Raw genomic sequence first — 22,458 nt, 5'->3', positions numbered from 1 at the left:
CAGTTTTCCGTGACAAGACCGGCCCATGTATGAGCTCGCGCTGCGGTGCCTATTATTGCTCCGAGCTGATAAACGGTCTGGTTCCGTTCCGCTTTCGTTTCGTTTGCCGTTTGATGTTTCTCATATGTAACAGAAATGGCAGCTCTTATCAGTTGGGCACTGGGGCGGTCGCACCCGTGTGACCTCTAACAAAATGTTGTCATACCAGCAGGAAAAAAGGTTGCAGTCTGGAGCCCTGAAAAGTGTGTAAAAACAGTTTCCTATCTACGTTTAATATGCAGAGACATTAATATGACAGAATTGTCATTTTAAGGTGAAATATTGTGGAAATATTTAAATTAAAAATATAATAAATGACTGCCCTATTGCTGCTGAGTTTACAGAAAGATATACCGTTTTGAGTAAGCTTAGTAGAGCAGGTGAGGGTGGCGATCTGGAAGCTGTCTTTGGTGACGGGAATGAGGCCGGCATGATGGAAGGATTTCCCCGTCTGTCTCTCTTTCTCTTCCACTTCAGAATACGACCCCGGCAGAGTCAAATACGTCTTGGCATCGTCAGTTTTCTTCACATCCACCTGTAGGTACAGAAGATGAACATGTAGTGGCACTGCATGTTTGAGACATTATTGTCCGGTTGAACAGTAAGGCCACATGACATGGAACAACAATAGATACTGCAAGTATAAAGGGAAGTTCAGAAAGGTTTGAAGAGACCCGAAGGTTACATGCTAAAATTTGTTTAACTGACTGAAATGATTCCAGCAAAGAAAGTACACTACTTTTCAAAATTGTTGTGACATAATAAATGTTTTATTTGAAAGACATTAATACATTTATTCAGCAAGAATGCCTTCAGTTGATCAAAAGACAGTACAGATATGTATAATGTTTCAAAAGATTTATATTGAAAAAAAAACTTATGATCTTTTCACATATTGAGTATTGTTTTACAAACTGGTCATTATCCAGCATAACTACTCTTAAAATCATTGCATCTCTATTTAAGAAAGCCATAAAAACTTTTGATAAGACATTGTCATTTCACCATTTTGATATCTAAGAGAAACATACATTTTTAAGCTTTGACCATTTCAAAAATTTCAAGTATGCTTGTTTGGTATATAAAGTAATACATAATCTTGCCCCCCTCCTCCCCCTCAAAATCCCCCGAGACGGGCCGCTGTAAAAGGGAACTGTGTGATGCCATTTAGGCAAACCACTTTTGGACAAAACGTTTGTCAATAATGGGCGGTTAACTCTGAAATAGCTTGCCCTTTCAATTAGAGTGTCCTACAATCAACACCTTTAAATCTCACTTAAAACCGTGGCTTCTGGAAAACCAGAGATGTACTCACTTTTAACTGTCACGCATTTCTCACCTATACACTTTCACTGTTAAATTGAATGCAGTATAGAGGTGGATGAACAATGTTTTGTCAATGTATAAATATCACTATTGTGTGTATCTTTTAAATTATAGTGAATAAATGTTGTATGATTGTTGGCTGTCTTTATGTTAGTCAAATGTTACCTGCCTAGAGACGGCAGATAAAAATTTGTTATCTTTACCAATTCTGGCATATGTACATGGTGTATTTTTTATGCAACAATGTTCATGAATATGCATGGTCCCCATCAAATAAACTAATAAATAAATGTTTTTCTTTTAAATGCTCTAAAATTATCACAGTTTTCTCAAAAGTATAAAGTAGCAGAAAGCTGTTTTCAACACTGATAATAATTTTAAAAGTTTCTTGATCCACTAATCATCATATTAGAATGATTTCTGAAGGATCATGTGACACTGAAGACTGGAGCAATGATGCGGAAAATTCAGCTTTGATAACAGGACTCAATTACATATTAAAAAATATATATTCAAATAAAATCTTTATCTATTGGAATACTATTTCACAAAAGTCTGTTTTTACTGTGTTTTTCTGCATCAAAGAAATCCAGTCTTGGTGAGTATAAGAGAAAATATTCGTAAAAAAATAAAATTTGCTGAAATTTCAAGGCATCTCTTCAACAATATATTTGTTTTTACTAAAGTAGATATGGAGGAAATGGTTCATCTAAAACAAGATGAGAACATCACAAGATGGTAAATAATGACAGAATTTTAAATTCTACATAATTCCCCTAATGGAATATTCTGGTTCAAAGCAAGTGAAGCTCAATCAACAAAACTTGTAGCATAATGTTGATACATTGTCAACAACAAAAAAACTTTGAAACAGTTTCCCCTTGTTTTATTTAAAGGGCAGAATTGTAGAGCTTTTAATTCTATAAAATCACTTGCATTAATTATTTTCCAAAACTTATTAGTCTTAATTGAGCTGTAAAGTTGTTCTCTTTATCATGGCAAACAAGGTGCACAATTGGATATGTCGCACAGAAAAGGTAAGTGAGTTCATTAAGCCCTTATCTAGCGATTCAGGTGCTCCAAATAGCAATTAAACATATTAAAGTATCTTTATTTGTACTCTTTCTAAGAGGAGTACCTTTCCTTTGTCCATGAAAAATGCAGTTTCTCTGCTCGTTTCTCAGCGGTGCTTCCCTTCAAATTTGCCATCATTTTAAATCTCGGCATTCCAACTCTGCGAATTCTTGATGGCATGAGTCTGAACCAATAAAAGGTGATTTTCAAACTCATACTGATCTGAACTCTCTTATTGACACATCTGTAGTGTGCACACAAAGACGCCTCAGACAGTGTGCGAGCCCCACTCATATACACAGAGCTGGCAAGAATTCACGCAAAAACATTATCTGTTGCGTCCTAAGTGAAAGTTTGGTTAACTGTTGCGGAAAAACTAATATGTAGCATTATATTAAATACATGCAATACAGTAGGTCTTAATATATAGGCTGTCTGTTTTATGAATGTTAATCAAACAATTGTGGTATAACAGGGGAGAAAAATTATATATATTTTTCCTATTGATATTTGGGTTTGACTTGCTGTGTACCAAATTTGGTGTTATTACTAGGGATTTTAAGGTTGACAGGTGATTTAATTTGGATTTATATGCAGTAATCAATATTATGCCACAAGTTCTATGGATTAAACTTAATTTGCAATGAACCAGGAACATTTCTTTAAGACGCCCACCTTGTAGACAATGAGATCGTGTTTTCCATCTGGGAGCGTGGTGCCATCCGACTTCATCAGGCGGACAAAAGCCATGCCAAAAGGCTTCTCAGACTTATCTCTGGCTACAGAAATGCAAGCAGACACATTTTCAACATTAAAACTTAACTATTCAGTAGTGCGGAGGTTCTCAACCTGGGGTCAGCAAAAATGCTAATGGTTTTAAGTGAGATGTCTATGATCTTATTTATTCTTTTTTTTTATGTTTTTCAGGCATAATATTTAGCCTCATGTTGGACTTTCATACAAAATATGCAGGTTTTCTTGCACATATATAAAAGTGAAATGTATGCTACAAACATGACCTGGACAAAAAGGTTGTGAACCTCTGCAGAAATTCAATAATGAAACAGAAAAAAGAGAACAGATACCCCAGTGTACAGTCTACAGTTCTTGCAACCTCAATGTCATGCCCTATAAGGACTCACAATCTTGAGAAGATCTGTGTCTAAAGGTAAGCCTCAGGTGACATCGACACACATCCTCAATAGGAATGGCCACCTGACGGACAGAAAAGAACGAGTGAATAAAAACCCAGGTGAAGCTCTTAAGTCCCTTTTACATGACCCATGTGAAGGGCTTCAACACACCTCTTAACACAAGCGTCAGGAGTTCAATTGACCCTGACATGAAAAGCATTGCTGACAGTGTCATAGAAGGGCAATTTTCTTGCTAGGCACCATAAAAGTGGCTGGTGTACACAGTGAAAATAGTGCAAGGAAATGAAAGTGGTAACATATCTGAGCTTAAAATAAGAATAAAATCCTGACGGTCACTTTAATACATTGCAGAAAGAATATAAAGAAAACATACTCTCTCTGATGTCATGACATGCTTTGACATTGTGTGTGTTTGCATGCAAAACAATGTACCAGATTATTTTGCCAGGATATTACAGCATTCCGACCATTCTGACCTACTGTAAATAGTGCCAACTCTTTTTGGTAACAATTTACAATAAAGTCTCAGTAGTTAATGCATAAGATAGCATGAATAAAGCAATATATTTTTGAAGGCATTTAATAATCTTCATTAATGTTAATTAGTAAAATAGAATTGTTTGTTGTTTTTTTGTTCACAGTGCGTTAATTGAAGTTAACAAATAAATCTTTTGATTTAAAAAGATTATTAATAAATGCTAAAATTTACATTAAATAAGATGAATAAATGCTGTTCATTGTTTGAAATGCTGTTCAAAAATAACAGTTCATGTTTAATCACTCTAGTTAACTAATAGGAACAAATTAAACCATATTATAAAGCGATACAAGCAAGTTGGGTGCCGATATATGTTAAAGAGAAGAACATGTTGAAATTAATGTGCAGGTTATTTTTACTCATTAAAATATTTTAAAACAGAAATTTTAATTTGTGATTTTTTTACAATTAAAACATATGATTGGCCTTATGGGAAGTGCTTGAAAAAAATAAAGTGAATTTTTAGATAAAAAAATGTCAATGTTCATGCAAAAATGCATTAGCAAAGAGGTTTAATAAAAATAATGAAATAAATGAATAAAACGTGCAACTTCAGTTGCACAAAGAATCAGTCGCTCTTTCCATCTTGTTTTTATATTTGACTGCGGCTCCAAAAGTTGCAATTGCAGGTTACAACGCTTGAATATGCTACATGCAAAATAAAGTGAGGTTGTGCTGTAGATTAATGCTTTGTATTGGAGAATAATGGCGCGAGACATATGAAAGGGCCTTTAGCTTCAAAACTTTAAAAAAAAAACTAAACCCAGATGCCTTTGTTTTCATCCTGATGTTTGTACCTTAACCGTCTCATTCCAGCAGGGCTGCTTGACTTGATAGTAGATGACAGACTTGTATTCAGTGATCCCTTCATAACCAGCACCAGGAAACATGGCTTTCTGAAGAGAGATTGGGGATGTAAAAAAAAAACAAGATCTACTGGAAGAAAATAGTTTTTCTTTTCACATACAGTAAGTGGTGTGCTGCAGAAAAATTCAACATTAACAAGACCAGAAGTTGGCAGTGCACAGCTTGAGTTGAAGGAAATCGTGTGGCATAATGTGCAGTATATAAAATGACAACAAGACTGAATGCAAGATTAAATCTCATAAAAAGGGAAGATCTTTTTAGGAAAAATGTTTCAGGATGAATTTCTTGTATTTTTCGGTGTTCACAAGTGTAGACAGGACACGCATATATGTGCATTACAGCTCAAAATAGCATTTGGCGAGAAAAGCACTGTAAAAAGCTTTCTGTGCTGTGTGTTTGGACATTTAAAGACAGCAGCCGTTTCATAAAGTAGAAAGATCTGCGAGCTGTTTTTATGCCAGCAACAGTTCTGCTGTCAAAACACAGAGATAAAGGGGGCGGATGAGCTATGCATGCTAAATAGTTCAAGCAAAAACTGTTAGTCAATTTAAACGAGAAGAACGAAGGACAATGGAACCAAAGAAAGCGTTTTTTTCACACCATTCATATTAAAATGCCTTTGATGGCATTTCCTAAAAAGTTGTGCCATGTTAATCCAATATATATATATATATATATATATATATATATAGTTAATATTTAATGTTATGGGATTTCTTTACCTCCATGGGATTTCCTTCTTCGTCCACCACGCTCATTATAACTTCTACGTTTTTGGGGGTCTTCTTCTTGCCACGATCAAATTCTCCTTGTAGCAGTGTAACATATATATCATTCCTTACATAACCTGTAGAAACACAAAATAGTTGCACTGAACTGAACTGTACATAAAGACTGACTAATGGTCACCAGAAAATCTGGGTGAAGAGACGAGTGCAAATGGATTCACTAAAGTGGGTTAGAAAGGCTTTAATAGCACTACATTTAAGAAGATGATGTTACAGTCTGAAAGATGTACAGACCAACCTGGCAGGATAATTTCAGGAAAGCCCATTTTCCTGACTATAGCTGTTGTGCGATCCACAAAATGAGGGTAATCTTTTTTAACCTGGAACACATCTCCAGGGAGCAGCTTTAGGGTCACAAACAAACCTGAAAGCAAAAATATGCTGTTATAAGGTCGGACAGGTCTCATCAGTCAACAAACTCCAGCCCTGAGGGGGCAGATTCTCTCAACAGAAGCTAAACCATCTCAGAATCAATTACCAGACAGACAGAATGACAGACCGAACAACAGACAGAGACAGACTGAAATACAGACAGAACGAACGACAGACAGGTCGAAGATCGATTCTCTCAACACAAACTAAATCATCTCAGAATCAATTACCAGACAGAACGAACAACAGGCCAAGAGACAGATAGTCCAAATGACAGACCGAGAGACAGAAAGACAGACAAATCGAAGATTGATTCTTTCAACACAAACTAAATCTTCTCTGAACCAATTACCAGACAGACCAAAAGACAGGCCGAGATACAGACAGTCCAAATGAAAGACAGATCAAAATACAGAAAGACCGAACGACAGACAGAAGACCGATTTTCAACACAGACTACATCTCAGATTTAATTGACAGACAGACAGACAGACAGACAGACAGACAGACAGACAGATAGACAGATAGACAGATAGACAGATAGACAGATAGATAGATAGATAGATAGATAGATAGATAGATAGATAGATAGATAGATAGATAGATAGATAGATAGATAGATAGATAGATAGATAGATAGATAGATAGATAGCCATGTGCAACTGAGATGTACATGTATGCTGAAATTAACAGACAGGATATTTTTACACAATATTTGCTCAAAATTCACTTAAATATTGTAAACAGACATTTTAATGTATTTAGTCTCCATGTAAAACAGTTTATTATTGACTTTATCAAAGTGATCCTGTTTTCATCCACTCAAACTTTCCAAACATTCGACTATCATGCAACCATCAAGAAACTTCAACAAGGTCACAATTGTCGCCAGAGACATAAACACAAGACCAAAGATACATTTTTGGTCTATTGGTCTGGATTCACCCTGTCCTTTGTGGTTGACCTCTCGCGTTGCGATGACCTTGTTGAAGACGGCAACGAGTGGCTCGTTCTCGCCAATGACACGAGACGGGATGAGAGGAGACATGATTAGCTGTCTCTGACGAATGTACGTTTCCATGGCAATCCTAGGAAAAGAGAGTCCAAGAGGACAAGGACAAAATTGAAGGAAATAGCAAAATATAGCCTAGGGGTAACAGTGTATGATGGACTCTGCCCAACATAAACAACAAAGCATGAAGAACAACAACAACAAAAAATAATAATACAAAGAGAAACTACCATAATGCAAATAAAGGATATTTTAATCTCAAAAAGGAACCACTCACTGTTGAAAAGGGATGAAATACTGCTTATCATCATCATCAATTTTCCCATGGGCAATATCTGTAATATCCATGACTGTAAACACAAAGAACAGGAGGCTAGAGCTGATCTAAACCGCAGATACATTACATTTAATTAAAACATTCTATATTGTTCACATCCCTTATAAGAAAGAAATAACCTGATGTATTCGGAGCCACTCGTTGGCAAACTGTCTCATTTGTTCTTCCTGCAATTCTTTGAATGTTTCAATACTGATAAAAGATTCATTTTGAGTCTATAGAAACCTCAATATCAAATTTTGATTTGGAAGCTTGAATACCACCAAATGAACATACTCTAAATCATCTTCAACATTAAGAGTTTATTAAATCTAAGAAAAACATGATCTGTAATCATGATTCTACTAATAACTGCTTTTTCTGAAAAGCTCATGTTTTATAGGTCTCTAATTATGTACCACCAACAATGAAAAATGGAGAGACATGATCAAAAAAAAGTTACTCAGGTGTTGTCTGTGCGCAGGTTTAAGAAAGCCACAGGATGAATGTAATGAGACAGTGACGCAATATGTCTTTGAGCTTACGGTAAAAATTGCTTCAATTTTCTTCTTGAAAAATACAATGCAGGCATTCAACCTGATGTTATTGTCTACAGTGAGTCAGCAGCAAAAAAGAGGTCAAAACACTTGACACAATGTCCTTTTAAAACAAAAAGAAACTATTTTCTGCCAATGTGGTTCGCCTGTAGGTTTGCTAACACATCTGTTCACAACGTAATCATTTCATAAGGCATGGTTGAGCTAGACCAACAAGGAAAAATTATAATTGTCTCATTGGGTCTGAAATATGGTAAACACTATAAGCTGCGGGATGTGAAACATCACGCACACTTAACTGTGGAGAAGTTTTTTTTTTCAAAAGCAAATCAGCAATGCAGATGTCTTTTGCTCAGTTATTTGACATAATGCGCGGCAGTTCTGAAAGTGTTAAAATCAGGCGTCTTATCATCAAAATACTGAAGAAAAACTGATTCTTGTGATTCTCTTGATGCAATTAAACCCTTGTTCACACACACACAACATCTGTAGATCTATTACCACACAAAATGAAGTTTGCACCCCTCAAGATCATGAAAACAAAAAAGTACACTAGCAGTAATGCTCTCATAATTGAAGCAGCCATGACAGCTGAAGATCTTAAAAGCAGAAATGTGACGTTTGTATTGTTGTTTCTAAAGCACTTGTAGTCAGAAGAACAAAATGTGTGTTATTTGAGCTGTAAAGCTGTACCAGTCGTTCTGTCGAGGTGGAAGATACTTAGCTGTTTGGTAAACAAAGGCAGAAATCAATATTTTTGCAGCTCTGTTCCGGAATGCTACTGGCACAGAAATCACTTGAGATGTAACTTGTGGAGAGTTCTGTGCATTCGTTTTAATGGTAGGTTGGGTTTCATTACATTAACTTCCATCGCATTTTTTCCTACTATGGAAATCAGTGTCAACTGTCTGGTTACTAACAGTGCTCAAAGTGGCCAGGTACGCACCGGTACACAGTCCCGCACTTCTCTATTTGAATCTGTGGTGTACCCTTACTTTTTCTTGCGTACTGGCATTTCTCACACGTTGCCGGCTGACCACCCATATGAAATATAGAGGCAGACTATTACCGGTAACTAATTGTATACATCACACGTTCTTTTATAAGCTGTACAAGCTCAACAGATCAATTATCTGTGCAATATGACTGTGACTGAAACCCAATTGTTTAGTTTTGCACGAGTGCCGTGCGAATCACCGTATGCTCGTTCACCAGCGCCATTCAAAAATGTAATAAGATTTGTGTGAGCTCTTTCTATCGTGTTGCTGATGATAAAATGTGCAACCCATTTGAATTCCATTGAAGAAAGTCAAACATGATCAAAAACAGCCACTAAAAAGAATGATGAAAAGAGGAGAAAAAAATCATCCTGCACCAACATCAGCTTTTTAACAGCGTGACCACTTTTTATTACGTACTATAGTATTTGCTGTGGTAAATTTTGACTAATTTGTTGTTAAATGTATAATCTGGTAGGGGAATTGAATTTTCATTACATTCCAACTCAATTGTGGCATGTTGTAGGTTTATTTCTAAATGTGTATAACAAATGCTATAAATAAAAAATAAAAATAAAAGTTGTAATAATTTTTTTTACTGTAATTTTATCCGTACTGTAACAAATGCAACCAATAACTCTTTCCCCAGCAGAGCTTAAAAAAAAATTGACAGTCACCGCTAGGGTTTTTGACCATTTTCACAAAAATGTAATAGCCCATAGAATATGTTGTTATCTGAGCATGCAATATATCAAAAAAAAGAGAATCTATCATCTTCTTTAAAAACGAAAAAAAACTTTTTTCTAGCTTCATGCATTCCTTTTTTATCAACACTTAAATATGGGTAAGTTTCATTAAAAAAGCAACATTTTGAAGAAAAAGCTGAGAACATCACGTTTTTGTGAAAGACTGTTTCCAGATCAGATTCAGAGTGATGATCAAACACAGATGGAGGAGATCGAGTCCATAAACACTCCTAATGCTTGCATAGTCCACACTTCAAACAGTAACATTGGGCAATTTTGATTTATATGATGTTTAAAAGTGGGATAAGTGTTATATAAAAAACGTTTTAGAAAAAAGCCAATCAGCAGGTAAGGGGCGTGTCTATGGTGAGACGAGAGGCCCAGTGCACGTCATTATTCAAAACACAAGAGTCACACAGGACGGACATTAGCCAAGAAAGAACTAATATATGCTGGATTTATGCTTTTGCTTTTGCGTTTTTGTAATGGAAGGGGTGACTTTTTCATTGACTATTCAACCTGGATTAGTTACACACAGATTCTGCCACAGTCGTTGCCTGGGTTACGTATGTGTGGGGCGGAGCTATCAATATAGGGCCGAGACCCTTTTTGGGGGTAGGGGCGTGTTTGTTTTGGTGATTTGAAATAACAACAACGGTTACCAGATAGCACTTACCCCACCTTTAATGTTAATAATTACATTATTTTGCATATGCATTTTTTTTTTTTTGTCCTTCCTCGCATGTGTTTTGATCAGGAGATTCAGTACTCATTCAGAAGATGCGTAATAGCGTCCCTTAGCATCAAACAGTGAAAACACGGAAAATTCTATGTTTGGTGGGGAAGCATTTTCTCACGAATAACAGGAAATTCTGTGTTTGGCGGGGAAAGAGTTAAACAATTACAAGAACCGTTACTTTTAATAATGAGGCCAAGTACAAGTTAAAACGAGCTTTAAAGTCTGGGCCTTATTGCCTGAACCAAACCATAGCTTTCAGATATTCTATCCAGCTCCACGTTATAAATGCACTCGGACCCATCTGTTCACCCATGGCCATGCTGGTCTGAAAACCAGGTGTGTTCAGGCGCATTGTTGGTGCGTTGCTATTTTGAGGTACTAAAAATGACTGCACCATTGACCAACAAACACCTGGTCTAAAGTCAACAGTATTTTTTGTGTTATTTAAAGAGAGTGTAATATGCGCACAACACACATACACTCTGCTTATAACACACAGGGACACACAGCAGCACACAAACATGCCAAATATAAAAAATAAAAGGATTCCTCTCTGGAGAAGCATTCAGTCTTTTCGCTCTCGCAAATTCCTCCATGTAATTAGCGAATCTGCCATGGTGCAAGTGCAGCTGGCTTTTAAAAGGAATGGGAGATGAGACTGATTGGTGTATTGCTTGTTATGCCCAAAACACACGCATGACTCATTAAGAGACAAGGTACAACCCTTTTGGACCAAGCGCCTGCATGCCGGGACGACCATTTTTTCCTTCCTTAAACTAGCAAAAGTGGATTTCATGCACCTGTGCTAGCGTTTCAGACCATGAGCTCAGATCATTAAAATAGGGCCCCTAATTTTATGGTTCAATTCTTACTATGAACTAATTTGCTTATTAGCATGTATATTACTAGGATACTGGCTGCCAAATAGTACTTATAAAACACAAATCAGTCCCTTATTCTGCATGAAATACTACCTTACTAACTTTTAATAAGATGTAATTAGCAGTTAATTGAGGCAAAATTCATAGTTAATAGTGAATGTGTTCCCCAGTGTTCCTGAAACTTTTACGCACAAATAGTTCGACTTCCCATGCCACTTTGTAAACAAGAGATTGTGTTAACTATAGGCTACTTTATTGCAATTATGTTATCAAACAACTTTGCATGTGTGGACAAAAATAAATAAACAAACAAACAAATAAATAAACCTCACGAGGAAGCATGCCCTGGGACCCTGTTGAACAGATCACACTTCAACCCCATAATGTTCAAACCAAAACTACGCCCTTGCAACCGAAGAAGACAACCAATCCAATACAAATTCTCATGATACTAAACAAATTCTAAATATGTATTATGAAATGAAGAGAAGATCCAGGAAAGCTCTGGATGTTCTACAGCTATACCCTCTATGAATAATAAAGAACCTAAAGATCTAGAACCTGCTACTCCAAACGGCCTCCTCAGCCCGGCCGTGTGTTTCTTTCCGTCCTTCAGCTCCATGCAGCCCACACGGATGATCTGACACACCAGGAAGACGCGCTGTCTGATGAGGTCACTGCTGCTCAGATCCTGGACACAAGGACGTCACAGAAGAACAACAGCGATTAACACTTTAAAACAATCCAATGCTCTTTTAAAATAATTCTTTGATTTTCTGTTCAAAGGTAAGGGGTCTGAACGCTTGCTTGTTTGTGACAGTCAAGATTTGCATTATTACAATATATATATATTGTAATAATGCAAATCTTGACTGGCACAAACAAGCAAGCGTTCAGACCCCAAAATATTGTGATGCATGTTAATTTATATATATATATATATATATATATATATATATATATATATATATATATATATATATATATATATATATATATATATATAGCATAGAAATCTAGACGCACCTTAGCGGCAGCAAATTTAATCTGCCCGCAAGTGTCGTCTAGCAACTCTCAATACCCTTTTGAGCTGTAATCGCCTAACTCTTGCCGGGTTAATCACGTCGTGTATAGAGTCGGTGGGCGGGGCCATAATGACGACGGCCGATTTGCGTTTGCGTGCTTCTAGTAAAGACAGAAACTGGCGAACGGCGGTCATTCGAATCAGCTTTGACCGCGACTCCGGAAGACTTGGAGTTAAGCTTTTCTCTGAGAAAAGAACGGCACTAAAGTCATTCTTAAAAAGGGAAGATGTGTTCGGGGTTTTGCTGACCGGATACGGCGAATGTTTAATCTATCAACAAGCTCTGCTTCACCTTCGTTGCTCTGGTTGGTTGTAGCGCTATCCTATCGCGTGCAGAGGGAGTTTGAAAGACAAGCGTTTATCCCGCCCCTCAGACTGAGCTGTCTATGGTGAGTTTCCAGACCAAACATCTTGATGTGGGTCTGGCTTGTCAGGCTAATATATATTATTAGGCTTGTCAGGCAAATATATATATATATATATATTATATATATTATATATATATATATATATATATATATATATATATATATATATATATATATATATATATAGAAATCACTCTGATATGAGGATTTGCTGCTCAAGAAACATTTCTGATTATTATTAATGTAAAAAAGAAAAATTAACAAAAATTTTATATATATATATATATATATATATATATATATATATATATATATATATATATATATATATATATATATATATATATATATATATATATATATATATATATATACTCATCAAAGAATCCTAAACTAACATGTATCACAATATTTTGTTAATTTTTCTTTTTTACATTAATAATAATCAGAAATGTTTCTTGAGCAGCAAATCCTCATATCAGAGTGATTTCTGAAGGATCATGTGACACTGAAGACTGGGGTAATGAAGCTTAATCATGTAAATGCAGCTTGCAGTTTTGATCATGTAAATGATACTTTACAATATATTCAAAGAGACAAAGAGTTTTCAAATTCTAATAACACTCCACAATATTACTGTATTTTTAAAAAAAATACAGTAATACCAACCCCAAAGTTTTTACCAGTAGTCAAAAAAAAACTTTTCTTTTAAATCTGTTACCGTGAAGAGTGCAGGAAGGTTGTTGAGTTTTTCGATCTCTTTCGGCATGCCTGTGCTGTCCCACCGCACCAGGAAGTTTTCACTGAAAGGACAAGAAAAAATATATCAAAAATATTTCAAGTTCAAACAACATTTACTAACCAAACTAGGTCTGTGAAGAAAATATTGTCTTTATATGACAAGCTAAAGCTATTGACATTTAGCTTTATAAGTGGACCTCAACAAAGCGATTGAAATATTAAATATAAACCATCCTGAATATTCCCCTTTGTTAAGGTCCATAATGCTAAATGTCATTTTAATATGACCATTATCCACCCTCACCAAAAACCCAATGCTTTCGCAATAGGCCAGTTTAAGTTTGGCTTAAATAAACTCTTTTAATGGACTCTGGATGCTTCTGGAGTTCTTGTCCAGTATTTTCATAGCACAATATACCCTTTTAATTCAAAATGTCAAGGAAAATTTGATGATTCATCATACAAGCTCTTAAATATAAAAGAGAACCACGCTGACTATGTGTTTTATATATCTTTTTTTTAACGATTTTTTCATCTCAATGGAAGAAAAAAAACATGTTATTCATTGTCCAATTCGTGCCATAATATTTTCACCACTGAAACCCACACAAGCACACTAGCTGCTCGTTGTGGAATATACTGGTGTATTTCAGCTTTTAAAGACCTAAAACTTGGCCAAGCATTCACATATTTCAGACAGAAGTCCATATGACGTGGACAGTCTATACTTTTTTCTTTCTGCTTTTTAAAAAAACAAAAAACAAACAAAAGGAAGAGACAGACTCACCTAATAAATTCAGACTTGTCAGGATCATATAACGACATGAAGAGTTCTGCGTCCTCGCCGATGTTGCATACAAAGTTTTTGAGATTCATTAGGAGGCTATACGTGTGCACGCCGCTGAAGAGGGCCTGACGCCGTTTCTCCAGGTTCTGAAGCCGCATCTACCGAAAAACAACAGAGAAAATGTATGTCTGGGCACAGAAGCAGTTACGTATAAACAGCAGTGCTGAAATACATGGTGCTAGCAATGCCAAGGTCATGGGTTTGATTACCAGGAAATGCATGAGCTGATAAAATGTACACCTGAATGCAACTGATAAAAGCCTCTGGTCAAAAGCATACAATGTAAAATTTTGCAATTTAAATGTTACCTTCGAAGACGCGGGAGAGGCAAGTCAAATAATGATTAAAAAAAACAGATCTCGCAGCAAACGAAAAACATAAATATTCATAAAAAATTTGAATTCATATTTAATTATTAAAAAGCAAGGTTTTATCACCACACCGATATAATTAACTGAATGAATGATGACTACGGGGATTATTCAAGAATCAAGAAATGTACACTGTTGTACTCCATGAGGAAAAACTGCCATATATACATTTTTAATATCATCTCATAATTTAGCAGCAGGTTTATTAGGCTGTTGTTACTTTAAGACCTGATGCGTTTTCTTTCTCAACTTTTTACTTAAAGGAAGTGTATCTAAGATTGTGGCCAAAAATAATACTGCAATCACTTTCAAATGACTATAGAGCGGGCTATGCCCTCTCCCCCTCCCCCCTGACTCGAGGTTGCCAGATAGGCTGTAGGAGGCTGTTTTTCTTTAGCAGTCCATTTGTATCCTTCCTAATTAGATTCATTTAGCTATTTCCATGAATTTACATTGCAATTCAATTTGATTCAATTCATTTTAATTATTCTTCAAATCCAAATCCAATTTTGCAAGTCAATGTGCTAATTCTGGACCCATGTGTTCATCATGCCACTTGAAAGTAAATATTACTTTAACCAGTGTGTGTATGTGTGTGTGTGTGTGTGTGTGTGTGTATATATAATATTAATATAAGATGGATGGATGGATGGATGGATGGATGGATGGATGGATGGATGGATGGATGGATGGATGGATGGATGGATGGATGGATGGATGGATGGATGGATGGATGGATGGATGGATGGATGGATGGATGGATGGATGGATGGATGGATGGATGGATGGATGGATGGATGGATGGATGGATGGATAGATAGATAGATAGATAGATAGATAGATAGATAGATAGATAGATAGATAGATAGATAGATATAGATCTAAACAGAGCAGAAGCATGTGTTTTACCTTCTCCTCCTGTATCCTCTCATCAATACTGAGGGATGCGGTCTCGTGAGCCCTGAACAGACTGACCGTGCTGGTGAGTTCGGGGTCTAATGTGTTTCCGGCTTCATCACGCACCACTAAATCAAGACCCAGAATCCTGTGCAACAGCCACAGTCATAATTTACCACACAAGAGTACTGACACATCCCTACTGTATTATAATTATTAGTTATAAACAGACATTATACAGACATTCAAGTCCTCAAAAGATCTGTTTGGTGAAACAACATGAGGTTTGGGAAGCGGCATCGCACCTGTTCCCATAGTCGATTTTCGCTGTGACTTTCTTCCTCAGCTCCACAAGTTCGTCGTTGGGAAGCGTGCCGGACACAATCTGCGAGCGGTACTCGATCAGACTGTAGGCCATCTGCTGAACGTTCCGGAACAGCGTAGTCTTGTTGTTCTGGTATGTAGACGAACAAGTGATTTTAAAAAATTATATCACAGCTTACAAAACACTATGGATGGGATTTGTCTTTGTTGAACAAACAAATCATGGTAATCTCTGTGTTGAGCTGAAACGGACAATTAGTTGAACTCAAACAAACCGCAAATAAATCACAGATAGGTTCACGTACCACGTAAAGCTTGTGCCATATTTGTGTCCATTCTCGTAGCGTGGTGCCAAGCTCCTGAACCAAGGGCAAATCCGTGGGAACGACAGTCTCTTGTTCTCTGTACATCAACAGAAGGTTAAAAAAACAAAAACATGATTCAGTCAGCTTCTCAGATAATCAAATAAAAATGTATTTTGCAGTTATTCAAACCTGGGAGACCAAGGCACTGGTTTTAATCATGTATTTTTTTCTTTAACTTTTAAAATGTCTAGGAAGCCATCGTTATAAAAAGTATTTAATTCAAGACAATTTGCATCAGGGTTTAATTTGCAAAATTGCAACGCTGGGCATTTTGGTTGAAGAATGTATTTTTTCTACAGGGGTTTTTAAACTTTATGATGCCAGGGACCCCCAAATATGATGAACCTTTTATGAGGGACCCCCCTTCCTAAAATTAATCTATATATTTGTATGTGTGAAAAAAACATTTAAACTGTTAGATAAATAGTAAATAGACATTATAAATACAACATATTGTTTCCAAACTTAAATTGGCTATGTATAATGTTGGACATAAACCTGAAGAAGAACATTTTTCAATAAAACAATTACTTAAGAAACTTTCACAATAAATGTATGCAAGCAGCTTGCTTGCTGCATTAAGAATATTGCCTTACAACCCCAGTGAGTGAGCAAAATAAAGGGGACTATAGTGAGAGATACTCACTGGAAAGAAACAAAGCAAACATATACAATTCTGGAAAGTTTGTATACACCAATAAAGGAGAGAAGCATTTAGAACCGAAACAGTTAGAATGTTTGGAAGACTTTAACCATTTTTCCTTTATCTTTTTAGTCTCTGAAATTGTCTTGGGACCCCTTAGAACCTTCTGGGGGACCCCAATTTGAAAACCCCTGCACTAAGTGATAGTTTTCAATTCAAAACACAAGTCAACATATTGAATAATATATCTCAATCAGTGAGGATACAGTTATGACAAGTTAAAAAAATGTACATAAATATGAATTAAACAATTTAATAAATATTCAAATGAAAGCATATTTGTATATATAAATTATGCATTTTAATACTATTTATTTTACATTTTGTGTTTACATAATATATGTGTGTGTACTGTGTATAATTATGTATATTTTAATACACACATGTATATGTTAAAGAAATATTTGCATGTTTATACTGTATTTATATAATGTATATTATATAAACATAAATATTAATTTTAGAAATAAATATAACACGTTGTTCTTAAATACATACATTATACACAGTAAATATTTTTTTTAAACAAAATTATTTTCGATGTGATTAATCATGATTAATAATTTGACAGCCCAGTGTCCATTGTTTTAAATTTATATACATGACATGCATGTTCAAAATTCCAGGGCAGCCAAGTTTTATTTAATTACTTTATTCAAACATATAGGTCCAAGCCTTTTTCAGAAAGCTGGAAGGCTAAGAGAGTGAGTGAGGAGCAGAGCATTCCTCTGCCTGAAATATTCTTACGCCTCACCGACCTCACATAAACTTCCCTCAAAATGCATATTTATAGTCCTAAATTGACCTCAATACAAGTCCTCCTAGTAATCTTTGGTGTGCTTATCTCAGCACACTTATCGTATACACTAAACACTTACATTAGGTTTCATCAAAATCATTTAGTATAATTTATATATTATTTATTAAATATGCTGTACACATTTCTGTAACAAACTGCTCTCATTTACGCACACACGTTTAGTCATAGAATATTTGTTTAATTCCTTTGACTAAACATGTTGAGAATTGAAAAAAACAAAAATCATATAGTTCAATCACTTACTTAGAAGATTGTTAAATTTGGTCCAAAACAGTCAGCAACGCAGTGACCATGTTGTGTGACTTTGGCATGCTAGGAGATTCAAAATATGTTTTCTTGCCAAATGTGTTGCTATGATACATTTCAGAGCATTTTCACCCATATTTATGAATCATGCATTATTTAAGTGCCGTGAACAAATGTACAGTGGGTGATTGAGAGTAAACGAGAAAACTGCAAGCCTGCGGTGGATGACAGGAACTGCAGGCTTTTCTGACAGCACATGGTTAATTAAGTGATAGGTGATAGACAATTTGTCACTAATGAATTATAGAGCATAATTAACATATGATCTGCCTCTTACCCCGTTCCCTCAACTTTCGCTTCTTTCAGATGAATATAGTTGGCAGGGAAAATGCCCTTTGAAATAAGACAAAGAAGCATTTGTGAGAACCCACGCAATTCATTCCGCCTGCTGCAGAATGTCAGGTAATGATTAGATTGTCATTTTATCAGTAGGATGATAATTATCCCAACACCTTTTGTGATTTCTGTCGTAGTGTGTATCCTCGGTACCACCCTGGGAGAAGGAGGGAGAAAAAAAGAAAAGATCTTTAAGACAGATGATGGCACATGGCAGATGCTGTTCTGTATTATTTATATAACGGAATAAGGCAGATGTTCTGTTCGTTCAGAGTTAATATCACAAGCGAATATATTGAAAGAAGAGTAGTTGTAAATAACAAAATCAGGTTTTAGATTCTTATATCAATCATATTTACAAGAAAGACTCATTTTTCATAATTGCTCTGTCTCATCTTTAACACACGGCTTTCAAAGTTGTGGGAGTGTAAATTAAATAATAAATGGTGGAAGCTGATTATTGATAATGGTATTATAATAAAGTATCATTGTGAATGTTGATTTTACAATTATTGTGTGCTGTTGAACAAGAATATCTATAAAGCTTGCAAGAAAATACATATTTAGCAGTTTAAAAGGAGACAGACTCACACTAAATTAACCATCATTCTTTTTTGCAGTACAAGAATGCTATAATACACAGACAACGCATCAAATGTGCGCATAATGCACACTGCTTTCCTGTTCGTTTTGTTGTTGTCTTTTTCAGAAGAAAAAAAAGGAAATTGGCCAATGTGTCCCCTTTTAAACAGACAAAAATCACTTGCACTGCCCCACTGTTTTCAACATTATAATAATAAGAAATGTTTTTGATCAGCAAATCATCATATTAGAATGATCATGTGACACTGAAGACTGGAGTAAGGATCCCCCCTTTTAAAAAAAAAAGACCCCCTCTAAAGGGGTAATTCACCCAAAAAAGAAAATTCTGTCCTTAATTCCTTAATCATTCATTCCAAAACCGTAAGATCTTCAACATTTTAATAATTAAATTATTAAAGGTGCACTATGCAACTTTCTGTCCGCTGGAGGGTGCCTATTAAAAACAAATGTGTAGTTTGATGACGCAAAGCTTGAGCGAAGTATCTTGGGACATGTGGTCTTCACCTCACAGCCGGTGGAAGACAGGACTCGGGCAGAAATCACATTCATGCATGCGGTTATTAACGTTACTGTAGTGTAAAGCAGAGCAGGACCGAGTGTTGTGGAGCTGAGCACGACCACTGGAGTGATTGTTAAACAAATACCCGCCTCGCAAATACCGGGACTTTTATTATGACGGGACGGGACACATTCGCCGGGCGCCTGGACTGATCCGGTTATGATTATGAGGTAATGGAGCTCTGTTTATCATATTAGATACATTTAAGTGCGTTTACTTGTTCACACTGCTAAGAGTAAAGCGCTCCTGCCAAGTAAAACCCGAAACCGAGGGCAGCGCAGATATGACGCAATTGACAGGCGACTTCCTCAAACGCTATGCTGAAACATCCCGGTCCTTAGTTAAAATAGCAATTTTCTCACAATTTACAAATAGTTGGAAACATATGAGATATTGTAGGTACTCAACTGAACAAAATATATAACACCGGCCTAGTGGTTTTTGGATATTTTACTGCAAAAATACTACATAGTGCACCTTTAATTAAATCACTGTCTATGGAGGGCTCAGAGAGCTCTCAGATTTCATAAAAAATATCTTCATTTGTGTTTAGAAGATGAACTAAGGTCTTACGGGTTTGGAACGACATGAGGATGAACCCTTAATGACGCTTAAATGTCAGAGATAGAAAGTGGTCAATGAAATTAAACTGCTACATAGTGTAAAATTCGATCCCTTTAAATCCTCAAAGCAAATATGGTAGTTAATTTGTGCGTTGCGGGGCAATGTGTGAAGTCCATTCATTCAAACTTCTCTCAAAGCTTCAACAGAACTGTGATACCCCAGATTACGTGTTCAGTGCAAGTGTGAACACGCAATCAGAAAGTGTAGGTGGACATGACAAGACACGCTGGAACTCAACACTCACCTTCAAACGTCTCAAGTATGTGTACCGTGTCCCCCACCTGAAGACTCAGCTCTGGCTCTCCTTTGGCATCATAGTTATAGATAGCTGAAATTTAGACAAGAGGGTGTCACAGACTGCACAGAGCAAAGAGGAAAAAAAGGGAAAAAACAACAACAAGGCTGCTGTCTGTCCTGTGAACGAGGGGGGAAAATGACAGCGCACCAACTGTTGCGCAAGTTCTTAAGTGGAAAGTTCTCAAGATCTGCAGGGAAACAGCCACTTGACATGTCTGACGTCTATCAGTATGACTCAGTTCTTCAAACGAACGTCAAACGCAACTCAAACTCCCAGTGAGATTGCAAAATATATATATATATATTTTTAGAAGATAATGCAAGTTGATTTTTCCCCTAAAAACATGCCATCATGATGCAAGGACGTTGCTTTGAGGTTGATAGTGTGTTCTGAGTGGATCTACTGGTTAAAAGAGCACACATCAAGGGCAAGATTTAATAAACGTGGCAAATCAGCACGAGAGCTCAGAATAGCGCTTGAGAGTGAAGTGAGTGATTATAAACGCATTAAATGGGTAGGGTAAAGTCATGTCGATTCACAATACGTAATTAATTCCAAAATTAATGCTTCCAGATGGTGCAATCCTTGATGGCATTCAGACTGAGGGTTTTGGCTGTAGTGCTTTTTTGCGGGAGGAAAAAAAACTAAATAAATGATCAAATTTGTTCTGAAAAATTACTGATTATTAAACTTTTAAAGCGCAATTTCGTTTAACTGTACGAGCTATATAACAGAGCTGGAGTTTGTATTATTTTCTGCACTTTTTCTTACAAATTATCATGATGCTTTTAGTATATTTTTGTCCATTTTGGGTATTCTTGCTTATAAATAAATGTTCACATTTTTATTAGTCTATTGCCTAGCCTGACAAGCCAGACCCACATTAAGATGTTGGGTCTGGGAACTCACCATTGGCCAGAATATTTCCAGCTCTCAAGTCTATGGAGAGTTGCTAGACGACACTTAATGTAAATTAGATTTGCTGTAGCTAGGGTGCTTTCAGATTTCTAGGCTATCCATTACCTTTTGTTAATTTTTATTTTATTTTAATTTTCAACCTATTTTGGGGTTAACTTTTTGACCTAGAGCTGAGTTGCCAAAATGACTCAAACTGGGTTGTTTTTACCTCACTGCTTTTTAGAGTGTATTGTAAATTTAAATAAATCACATAAATGTACTGCATGTATTTTTTACAATAAATGGCTGTAAAGTAAACTGAAGAATTACAGTATTGCTGGTGAGTCTGCTGCCAGTATTTTACAATAAAATAAAATAAAATAAATACTGGAAAATACTATATTTGATGTGTACAGTAATTAGCTGTAAAACAATTTCACAATATTCATACCATAGAATTACAGATTGGTGGAGACTCTGCTGCCAGTATATTACCGTTATTTAACACAGAAATATTTACAGTGTATGCAAAAAAGGTAATAAAGATAAATTACTTTAAAAGGCACAGGGCTTTATCACACAAACACAGATTCAACACAAGTGCACTCGCCCATTTGTGCACGCAACACATTGGGGTGAAAACAAGGTGCGTTCATGTGCATTGTTGGCACTGCTATTTTGAGGCAACTGAAAACAGTATTTTTTGTGTTATTTAAAGGATGCATTAATAATATGCACCTATAGGCGGGTGTACAATCTGTGTACACTCTGCTTATTACACACACAGGTACACGCAGCAGCACACAAAAAATGTTAAATATAAAAAATAAAAGGAGTCCTATCTGGAGATGGGTTCAGTCTTTCCGCTCGCAAATTCTGCCATATGAATATTGAATCGGCCATGCAAA

The 22,458-nt window shown here is 36.0% G+C and overlaps 1 protein-coding gene across 1 annotated transcript in view; it reads right to left on the bottom strand.

The window, feature by feature from the left end:
* Positions 1–22,458, bottom strand: part of dock5 (dedicator of cytokinesis 5) — an 88,307-nt gene that overhangs the window by 55,490 nt on the left and 10,359 nt on the right. Inside the window, exons 2-18 of the mRNA XM_067414430.1 lie at positions 20,600–20,683; positions 18,686–18,726; positions 18,511–18,566; positions 16,345–16,441; positions 16,021–16,169; positions 15,728–15,863; positions 14,388–14,545; positions 13,581–13,662; positions 11,969–12,098; positions 7,448–7,520; positions 7,104–7,246; positions 6,025–6,150; positions 5,721–5,845; positions 4,929–5,027; positions 3,582–3,654; positions 3,115–3,218; positions 394–574 (exon numbers count right to left, since the gene is read on the bottom strand). Of these exons, the coding sequence (XP_067270531.1) occupies positions 394–574; positions 3,115–3,218; positions 3,582–3,654; positions 4,929–5,027; positions 5,721–5,845; positions 6,025–6,150; positions 7,104–7,246; positions 7,448–7,520; positions 11,969–12,098; positions 13,581–13,662; positions 14,388–14,545; positions 15,728–15,863; positions 16,021–16,169; positions 16,345–16,441; positions 18,511–18,566; positions 18,686–18,726; positions 20,600–20,683 (1,857 nt within the window). The remainder of the gene's footprint in view (positions 1–393; positions 575–3,114; positions 3,219–3,581; positions 3,655–4,928; positions 5,028–5,720; positions 5,846–6,024; positions 6,151–7,103; positions 7,247–7,447; positions 7,521–11,968; positions 12,099–13,580; positions 13,663–14,387; positions 14,546–15,727; positions 15,864–16,020; positions 16,170–16,344; positions 16,442–18,510; positions 18,567–18,685; positions 18,727–20,599; positions 20,684–22,458) is intronic.

The sequence above is a fragment of the Pseudorasbora parva genome, chromosome 13 (assembly GCF_024679245.1).
Source record: "Pseudorasbora parva isolate DD20220531a chromosome 13, ASM2467924v1, whole genome shotgun sequence".
In the NCBI taxonomy this organism is placed as follows: domain Eukaryota; kingdom Metazoa; phylum Chordata; class Actinopteri; order Cypriniformes; family Gobionidae; genus Pseudorasbora; species Pseudorasbora parva.
This window is presented reverse-complemented; position numbering and strand designations above follow the sequence as displayed.